This window comes from Canis lupus, chromosome 18 (assembly GCF_003254725.2).
Source record: "Canis lupus dingo isolate Sandy chromosome 18, ASM325472v2, whole genome shotgun sequence".
In the NCBI taxonomy this organism is placed as follows: Eukaryota; Metazoa; Chordata; class Mammalia; order Carnivora; family Canidae; genus Canis; species Canis lupus.
The window spans coordinates 37492602-37503322 of NC_064260.1; the positions used below are offsets into that span (position 1 = coordinate 37492602).

At 41.7% G+C, this 10721-nt stretch overlaps 1 protein-coding gene and 1 long non-coding RNA gene across 3 annotated transcripts; one reads left to right on the forward strand and one right to left on the reverse strand.

The window, feature by feature from the left end:
- The first annotated feature begins 426 nt into the window (after positions 1 to 426).
- LOC112663163 (olfactory receptor 5A1-like) lies at positions 427 to 1389 on the forward strand. The gene has a single exon (XM_025451737.2). It carries the CDS (start codon positions 427 to 429, stop codon positions 1387 to 1389), a length of 963 nt encoding a protein of 320 aa, XP_025307522.1.
- A 3203-nt stretch (positions 1390 to 4592) lies between these two features.
- Positions 4593 to 10721, reverse strand: LOC112663404 (uncharacterized). Of its 2 annotated transcripts, none has more exons than XR_003139205.3 (3): positions 10646 to 10721; positions 6671 to 6911; positions 4593 to 4807 (listed from the first exon to the last, which is right to left on the reverse strand). It is a non-coding gene; the product is annotated as an uncharacterized LOC112663404 (long non-coding RNA). The 2 variants fall into 2 exon arrangements; XR_003139204.3 differs by having other exon boundaries at positions 6559 to 6911.

A 10721-nucleotide genomic window follows, 5' to 3' on the forward strand; every position in this document is an offset into this window, starting at 1 on the left:
TAAAGAAAAGAAAAAAGTATCTAGCATAAATCTGAGTGGCTCAATGATCTGAACACAATGCTTAGAAGCAAGTGAGAAAAAATGGGGTATTTAGTCCAAGTTCTATTAATAACTTCCTTCAGGAAAGTGGTAGCCTTGGAAGCGAAGGTGATGAACCACACAATGCAAAAATGCCAGTCAATTCTGAGCTGTCAGTTTTGCATGAACAGTGCTTCAGATCTGGGTGACAATGATCTCCATGAAAGACCCAAAAAGTCCTGTAGAGAGGAGTTCCACGTTGGATAGAGGTAGGACATTTGCTTTCTAGTATCTCTTGTGACTCAGGGAGTCTATGACTCCATGGCAGAACAAAGCGGTTTCTTCACCTGGATTTTCACTCCCCAGGAATCTCCCTCTGGGGCTCTGCAGGCAGCAGAGAGAAGACACATGGCCGTGCGAAGGAACATCAGCATGACAGCCAATTTCATCCTTGTGGGATTTTCAGAGCATCCAGAGCTACAAGTTGTCCTCTTTGTGTTGTTTCTGGGGATCTACTCCATGACTCTGGCTTGGAACCTGGGCCTCATTGTCTTGATCAGGATGGAATCATGTCTCCATTCCCCCATGTATTTCTTCCTTGGAAATTTGTCTTTTGTTGATATCTCATATACATCCTCCATTGCCCCCAAGATGCTCTGTGACTTCTTCAAGCAGCAGAAGACCATCTCCTTTGTGGGCTGTGCTGCTCAATTTTTCTTCTTCATTGGGATGGGAGGCACTGAATGCTGTCTTCTGGCAGCCATGGCATATGACCGATATGCGGCTATCTCCAACCCTCTGCTCTACACAGCCCTCATGTCGCCCACCATCTGTGTGAGGATGGTCATTACAGCATACACTGGAGGGTTCCTCACTGGATTGGTCCAAACCAGCTCTGTATTCCAGCTGCATTTCTGTGGGCCACGAGTCATTGATCACTTTTTCTGTGACCTGCCACCTCTGCTGGTCTTATCTTGCTCTAGTACCTTCCTCAGCCAGGTAGTGAACTTTCTTGTTGTGTGTGCAGTTGGTGGGACATCAGCTCTTGTTGTCCTGGTGTCCTATGGCTACATCATTGCTGCTGTCATGAAGATCCATTCAACCCAAGGGCGGATGAAGGCTTTCAACACCTGTGCCTCTCATCTGACCATGGTGATTCTCTTCTATGGCTCTGGTCTCTTCTCATACCTTCATTCTAGTGCTAGCTACTCACAGGACCAAGACAAGGTGGTGTCCATGTTCTATGGAGCTGTGATTCCCATGCTGAATCCTATCATATATAGTTTGCGAAACAAGGACATCAAAGATGCATTGAAAAAACTCAAGGACAGGAAGAAGCAGATATCCTCTCTGTGTCTTATAGTTCCTTGAGTTAAAAAAAATCCTAAGTTTTGCTATATGTAAATAGACATAATAATAAGTGGGTCACGGATTTTGAGTAATGAAGAAACTATTTCAAGCAAGATTCCCCAACCTACATGCCTATTGCACGATTAGGTACAACAAAGATTTTTCTTCTCTTTACCTTCCTTGTCATGGAAAGATACAGTTTTGATTTTGGTCACTTGCAATAGAAAATAAATATGCTTTTTTGATGATGCTCTTTAGCTTAATGGCATCAGGCACTGGGTCCAGGATGCCGTGTCTTAGAGCCAGTTGGGTCATGACCCAGGACCACAAGAATCCACTACAGACCTCTTTACAACATAACAATCCTCATACCAATCCATTCACCACTTGGGACTAGTGGAATAGTTTTCTATTCCTCTTCTTTTGGATTCCTACCTAACCAAAAGTTGATACTGACCAGGAAGGCTGACTCTGGCTCAGGAGCCTGAGAGCTCTAACTGGTTGGGTCTAGAAATGGTTTCTCAGAGCCAGGAGACCAATAGGATGCCTTTAGACTATGTTTGAGATGAACCAATGGTCACATATGTGAGGGCCTGAAGTCCACTGAACCAGAAATAGGAGCCCAAACCAGTAGATCCAAAGTTGTGAAGTCACAGAGAGCAAAAAGCAGAAAGAAGATTAAGTAAGAAACTCTAAAGGAGAGTAGAGTGCCATATGTTTCATTCTCATGACTGAAACCATCTAGTGACTGGTTTGGACCACCTGGTTTAAGGAATAGGATCGGGGAAGGAAAACTTCCTCTGGAAACTCTAATTCTATATCTGCTTCCTGGACAGTTCTTACTCTTCACCCTGTATGGATATTTCCTCTCTGTCCTCACCCTATCCCCAGCTCACTTGCACTTTGTGTTCTCGGGTTCTTATCTTGTCTCTTGTCTCTCTGGAATTTGACCTCAGCCTGTCCCATGAATCCGATATCTCTGCTTTCATTTTTATGCACTATCCCACTCCAGGACACGAGATGGGACAACCAAGTCAGTGAGCAGAATTGAGTGTAGATTTTAAATTGTCTTTGATCCTATTTTACAAGATAGTTCTTGAGCAAAGGACAAACATTTCTGAAGTCCTGCTTCTCTAATGGTTGTGTATATAAGTTGTGGTGAGTCATGACAGCCATCCCTAAGTCATATCAACTTTGGCTATAAATAGTCTGCCTTCTTTTAATTCATGCTGTTATTTGATCTCGTCTCTGACCACTTGCATTATCTGTAGTGTTCCTTGATCCTTGATTTCTCCAAACCAAGTTAAGAGTTACAGCAACATGTTCCCGTCACATCCTCTATTCCTGCCAGCACCTGTGACACTTTCTTATTTTTTCTTGTTCAGTTATTAGTCTTCTCTTTGAGTTGTTAACATCTTATGTAAACTGCTCTCTGTTAAAACATTAGACATGACTGGGGCAAACTATACGTTTAATATATACATATTTGTTTAATAAATGAATAAAATCCAAATTCACTTGGCAGATGTTTTTGAGATTTTTATGCCAAAGTAAGGAATTAACACTTATTAGATGCTTACTATATGCTAGGCATTGTGCCCAGCAGTTTAAAAAAATTCTGTTTCAATTCTTTTTTTTTTTAAGACTTATTTTAGAGAGAGAGAGAGTAGGGGGAGGGGGGGAGAGAAATCCTCCCACTGAGCATGGAGCCTGACATGGGGCTTATCCCAGGTTCCTGAGACCATGATCTGAACTGAAATCAAGAATCCAGATGTTCAACTGACTGAGCCACCCAGGTGCTCCAAGATTCCATTTCAAGTCTATAGCATAGATTCCTTTCTGGGTTAGAATACTATAGTTAAGAAAATGTCCCCTTTGACCATAGTTCTCAGTTTCAATTCCTTCCTGCACTCCCCAGGAGGGAATGACTGTTATGTTAGTGTGCAAATTTACAGTTTTCCTTCATGCTAACATTCATAAGCATACTAATATATAATATTGCCTTATGTAGCTCTGTGTATATTTACATAAATGGTATCACACTGAGTGGTCCTTCCATACTCTGTTTTTTTTTTTTTTTCCATTCAACATTATTTCTTGGAGCTCTTTCCATGCTATCCATATAAATCTACCTCAGTCTTTTAAATTATTTCACAAAATTGTCACACCAAAATTTATGTACCTATTCTGCATTGATGGACATTTAGGTACTTTCCAGTTTTGTTAGTTTATTACAAACAGCGTTGCAATATACGTGCTTGTACATAACTTTTCCTGCTAATACCAAATTTTTCTGGTAGAAACAGAGAAATTGAGAATCCCTGGGTGGTTCAGCAGTTTATCGCCCAGGGCATGATCCTGGGGTCCTGGAATCGAGTCTCATATCGGGCTCCCTGCATGGAGCCTGCTTCTCCCTCTGCCTGTGTCTCTGCCCCCCTCTCTCTCTCTCTCTCTCTCTCTCTCTCTCTCTCTCTCTTTCTCTCTCTGTCTCTCATGGATAAATAAATAATAAAAATCTTTTTTTAAAAAAAAGAAACAGAAGTTGAATTGCTATTTATAGGGTTTGTCTATTTTAAAATTTTAATAGACACTGCCAAATTCTCTCTAAAGTGGCTACCGATAGATATTGCTGCCAATAACATTCTAGGGCACCTATCTTCTCATATCCTTGATGAAGGATGATGTTAACAAAACTTAATTTTTTCCTACCTGATAACCTCTTTATATGTATTCTATTAATCCTTAAAATTATTCTGCTAGATAAGATTGTTTATTGTTTTCATTTACATACAATGTAATACCTATATATTCTATATACTTTCCTTTCCAGTTCTTACGACCACATATAAACACAGAATAGGGTTTTAACCATTTTTATCTAAGAAATGAAATATGTAAGTCTCAGAAGGTGGTCAAGTAAACACAAAGGCAAACACTAGCAAGTGAGGGAGATCCTAAGCACATATCTACACAACACTAAGACCATTAATTGAAAATGCACATTCTCCTGTGCATTGCAAACAATGTATGTTTGGCATTGTCCAGAAATGAAGAAAGAAAGTATTAAAGCAAATTCTGTCAAAAACTTATACACAACTGATGAATTACTGAACACTACATCTGAAACTAATATTATTCTATATATTGGCTGATTGAATTTAAATAAAAAAGCAAATAAAATGATAAAATAAAACAGTAGTATTCAAAAATGGATTTCTCAGTGAGACAGTTTTATAAATGGTTTTATTCCCAAGTGACCTTGAGACAAGGGAGATACAGAAATGTTAAAACAAAAGCAAAATGAAATTAATAATGAATTTGTAATGCTTTTAAAAGGTAACAGTAGTGATGATACTCCATCTCAACTTAGAGCATTTGCATTTGGGTTCAGATGAAGAAGTGTCCAGTTGTGCTGTAGTCTCTGGTGAAGGAGAACAGTCTGGAGGAGCAATATCATTGGGTCAATGGGACCATTAGGGAGGAAGATTGATGTTTTAAAGTCTACCCCTGGATTAAGCCAGGTAAGAGGCATTGTATCAGCATCCACAATGAACTGTTTATACTAGAGGACTCTAGAAGAAATATACTAACACCTGCCTTTATAGCAATAATTTTTCTGTATTCCCCCTATTAACACTTGTGAATTGTATCAGTGAACTTGGAAACATGAACTCTGTCTACACTGGCTACTGAAAAGTTCTGAGCAAAATCTGTGACCCATCTGTAGTAAGAATTTGGGTCACCTGGTGCGCACTCTTATTCATATTCCCGGTTCTCCTTTGCATCCCTGCTTTGTGTCTCTCACTATTCTTTGTTCTATGACCATATATATTTTATATATCTTTGCAAACTGCTTGCTCAAGTATTTGGGAGCAAAGTAGAATATAAAAATGTCTAAGAGTTTGCTTTATGCACAAGGTTGGTGCATTTAAAATTTTTTTTATTTAAATTCAATTTTGGTAACATATCCTATATTATTAGTTTCAGGGGTAGAATTTAGTGGGTTGTCAGTTGCATATAATGTCCAGGGCTCATTACATCAAGTGCCCTCCTTAATGCCCATCACCCCATTATGCAACCTCCCCTCCAGCGACCTTTTGTTTCCTATAGTTAAGAGTCTTTTATGGTTTTCCTCCCTCTATGTTTTTATCTTATTTTATTTTTCCTTTCCTTCCTCTATTGTCATCGGTTTTGTTTCTTAAATTCCATGTATAAATGAAATCATAGCATATTTGTCTCTCTCTCTGACTGACTTGTTTCACTGAGCATAATACACTCTAGTTCCATCCACGTTGTTACAAGTAGATCATTCTTTTTGATGACTCAGTAATATTCTGTTGTATATAGAGACCATATCTTCTTTATCCATTCATCTGTCGACGGACATCTGGGCTCTTTCCATAGTTTGGCTGTTGTGGACATTGCTGCTATGAACATTGGGGTGCAGGTGTCCTGGTATTTCACATCAGTATCTTTGTGGTAAATACCTAGTAGTGCAATTGCTGGGTCAGAGGGTGGCCTTATTTTTAACTTCTTGAAGAACGTCCATACTGTTTTCCAGAGTGGCTGCACCAGCTTGCATTCCCACCAGCAGTGCAAGAGTGTTCCCCTCTCTGTATGCTCGCCAGCATCTCTTGTTTCCTAAGTTGTTAATTTTAGCCATTCTCACTGATATGAGGTGGTATCTCATTGTGGTTTCGATTTGTATTTCCCTGATGCTGAGGGATGTGGGGCATTTTTACCTGTGCTGTTAGACCAACCAAGTCAAGAATTGGGTTGGTGCATTTGAAAGTGAATTAGTCATGGAGGTCACTGATGTCTCTGACCTCTGCTCCAATCTCACCCATGTTCCTACTCTGTAGTCTTTCTAGACTTCTTCCCCATAATTCCCCCTGTTCTCTCTCAGTCTCTGTCTCTGTCTCTCTCTGAGCTTCTGTGTTTCTCTCTCTCTCTATGTTGGAGGACCATCCTGACCCCCCAGTCAAAGTTGAGGACCTCCCAAATATTCTCTTAGCCCTCCATACTTCCCTTTCATACAGTTCCTCATTGTTTCATGTCTGCCTTCCCATTAAACTGCAATCACCATGGCAGCGTGGTGCCGGACATGCACTGTGTGCACAAAGAGTTTCTGTGAGTACATTAATCATATGACTGTATCTCAGGACGTTTTTAGAGCTGTAGGTGACCTACCATTGACTAAACTGTTCCACTCCCCTCTTTGCACAAATAAAGACTTGAAGCTCACAGTGGGGGTGGGGGTGAACTGATTTGCTAATGGTTCGCAGCTGATTCATGAACGCACCCCCTTTCCAGCCCAGCAGCCCTCCAAGCGCTCCAGGACAGCTGGTGCGGCCTGTGGAACAGCTTCTTCAGGAGGAGGTGAAACTGCTCCAGCGGGGAACATGGTGTGGGCCAAGGATCTTTGCTTCAAGTCTGGCAACTCTGGCTTCCTGTTTTCAGGGAAATCATGCCACTCAGCTTTGTCGTGTGAATTTCATGGCGAGGGATACTTTACTCCTTCTGATCATAATTGTGATGCTTCCCTAGAAGAAATGGAAAAGTACATGTGGAGCAGCTGTTTTCATATCATGTTCTGGAGGTCACAGGGATCCGTACAGGCCTCTCCCATGCCGGGAGGGTGAGGGGAAGCCACTGGGCTTTGGGGCCCTGGCCTCTTGTTCAGCTAATCAAGGCAATTCCCCATCCCCCCCCTTTACATGTTTTAAATATGAGTTTCTGTGTAAACTTGCATTTGAAAATAAAGGTCCCACTTCTAAAATTATGTTATAATCTGTGAATTTAATCTGGTCCTCTAATTTTGTAAACAAGGAAAAGACGCAATTCGCGAGAGAACAACAAGACTAGGACTCAAGTGTATTTCTCCTGACTCCCGGTGCCTTGAGCATGCACTTTTCTCCATACACACACCACACACACACACACACATTCAGTACTCTCATTCACAAACACATACACTCATACACAATCTTACAACATAGAAACACACACACACACAGAGTACTCTGACACACAAACACATACACTCATACACAATCACACATAGAAACACACACAGTCACACACACACACACCATGGACCTGAAGGGGAAAGAGGGAAGAGGTGGGTCTTGTTAACATCCCACTACCAATAAAGTTGGTTTCAGGCCTTCCTCCACCCAGGACCTTATCTTATTTCATCTTTCCCTCTCTCCATCCTACTGGTACAGTAACAGATGCTCTCCTTCCCTTCCCTGGCTCAGGAAATGTTCTGTTCTTGTCACTTTGTGAGAATAGCTATTCTCCATCTTTTTCTGGGGGTGCAGCAAGAGGGAAAGACTGGTCACATTGGAAGCCCGAGCTCTCCCAGTGGAAACAGAGTTGTTGCCTGTGGAGAAACAACTTCAGACTTCAGGGAAGGAGTTCTCTTAGCGGGAGGAGGAATGTGATAGCAGGAAAGTGTGCCTCCCAAAGCCCTGATACCACAGTGCATGTGTGGCCAGGCAGTATATCTAGGAGGAGTTCACCATACAAAATAACTACAACAAGGCAGAATGTGGCTGGTTGAGCTGACTCCACCTGTGGAGGACTCACCTCTGCCTTAGACACATAGGCAGAGACACATTTCTCCAAACACAAAGATTCAAGCTCAAAACCAAGGAGGGAAATATTTGGGTACCAGAGAGGAGAGAACTCAAAATCAGAGTGGAGCTGAAGCTCTGTGGCTAAGGGGATTTCTGAGTCACAGCGAGGTACTGGGCTGTGGGAGGTGATCCGGGCCACTGGGCCCATGTGCAAAATATAAGCGGGCTAGGAGTCAAGAGAGGCTGCTGTCCAACCCACCACCTGCAGATGAGAAAAACCCCACCCATGTGTTTGTAGAAAATGGTTGAGATGCTTTCCATCTTCTAAGAAATATCAGAACCCCAGGCCTGTGTTCATGCAGATGTGAGGTCTTCACACTGATGGCAAACAAAGAAATTAACATAAACACTGGTCCAGTAGGAGTATCAGGCAAGTTCAAAGCCACCTTGGAGGGACAACTACACAAACCAGAGCAAACCGGCCTCCCACAGCAAACCCTGGTGGAAAAGGAGCTCAAGAGTCATAAGTTATAAACCATACAAGGAAACAAGCCAGCAAGAGGAAGTAGCAGCAGGAACAACAAGTGGATAAAGGTACATACCATGACCCATATGGGACAAAATATCTTCAACATTGATTAGGAAAAGACCCCGGCTGTAGCTTTCAGCTGAAGCAAGTTAATTTGATGGTGGACTCATGGATCACACATCATGCAGATGCTGCAAAGGAGCTCAATAAACTTTTATTTTATAGATGAAGAAACAGAGATTCAGAGAGAAGTGACTTACTAAGGCCACCAACAGGTTAGTGGAGATGAGGAACAGAATCCATATCCCCAGACTTCTAGCCCTGTGCTACTTGTACTGCCCCACGATGCCCTAATTTCCCAGGTAGATGTGCAAAACCTAGCTTCAAAAGAGGACTAGGAGGAAAGAGGGAAAGAAAAACCTTCTCAAGACCTGGGAAACCCCAGAGCCAAGACCCTCACTCTCATTAGCCAAGCTCAGATTTGGCTGTGAAACAACCAGAAATTTTAAATAAGCCCTTCCTATTTTCTTCTGCATTATGCTGACCTGTTTCTCTTTCCAACTCTTCCTGTATTTTCCTTTGTCCTTGTCCTGACTGTCAGCATGATGGAACTGTCATCAGAATTGGGGCAGGTCAGTTCTGATAGTTTCCCCTTCCTACTCAACTTCTACCCTACCCTCCATGCAGGCCCTGCTTGCACACTGTGCATGAGAACCAGGGAGAGGAGAGAGGAAGGAAGGGTGCGGAGAGGCTAAGCCTGGTACCTTTAGGCCAGTCTCACTGGCTGCAGGTACTTGGCAGAGATAGAGATGAAGGTGGACTGAACCCATATCCCACATGGGAGTAGACATGGGTTCAGTCCTGCAGGGCCAGAGATTTAAACATATAAAGTTTAGTTCAGACATAAATAAGGCAAAAGCTCTTGGTACATAGGAGCACTCCCTCTGGGCTTTTATAATTCATTTGTTATGTAAGACACTAGGCTCACACAATCCCAAATTCACTGAGGATATAATTATAGATCAGAAAACCAAATTATTTTACAATAAGAAATACAAAGATCACACAGTAGGCCCAGAGCATGTGCTTAGAAATATTTGTGTATGTTGAAATAAAAATCCTATAATAATGTTGTCTTGGCTTGAATATTCATTCCCAACTGCTCAGGACCTGATTTTCCAGGGATGTGTTTTAGAATTATTGTCAGCTTTGTCTGCTTTACTCATTTATTTACACATTCAGTAATAACAAATATTGATTGGGCATCAGCTATGTACCAGGTACTGGTCTAGACCTTGTAATACAATGACGTGAAAGGACACAGTCTTTTCCCATAAGGAGCTCACAATTTACTAGAAGAGAAAGTCAAACAAAAATGGCCATTAAAATATGCAGTGAGAAATGCAAGGTATGCTGTGGAGCCCACAAGAGGGATATTATAATATTAACTAATGCTGTACATTAATTAGTGTTTCATTGGGAGGTACAGTCCCAGGGAGCAAAGGTAAAGGGGCAAAGGAGCTAAGGCAAGGAGGGACATAAAGCAAACTAAGAGGGTATATTACTGAGCTGATCACAGCTTCAGGAAGGACACAGTTTTGTAGTATCTTCAGACAGATCGCAGAAGCCACCAGTCCTCCAAACAGCCCATTGGAAGGAAGAGCAAATTATTTGCCAGATCCTGCCTATTTCTTGTCTCTAATTCTCTAATGTTCACTGATCCATGGAATTAAGTCCTCTGTACTTCAGGGTTGTGTTATCCAGTTCCTCTGACCAACGACCAGAAAAACCATATTCTACATGGCCCAGTGCTACAGCTGAACTCAAAAGTGAGGCAAGAGCCAAAGTCTCGTTGGGTCCAGCAGTATTTATAGTCTCCAGATACAACATAGGATGCCAAAAGACGATTCTTCAGTTTGGGTTTGTCTCCACAACACTCACTAAAAAACACACATGGTCAAAATTTTCTTACATGTTCACACTCTTCATTTCTCCCTGCCCTAATCCTTGGTAAATGCTATTCTACTTTCTGTCTATGAATTTGCTTATTCTAGGAACCTCATATAAGCAGGATCCTACAGTATTTGTCCTTTTTGTCTGTCTAGTCCTAATTTTGACAAGTCTCAGAATGCTGGCATAAAATAATTTCTGGGATGTAGATTCTTACCAGCTTCAAACATAAATTGGATGACCCTCTCAAATGGAATGTCTTGCCCTATTTGTTTCATCACCTCGGGACCCAT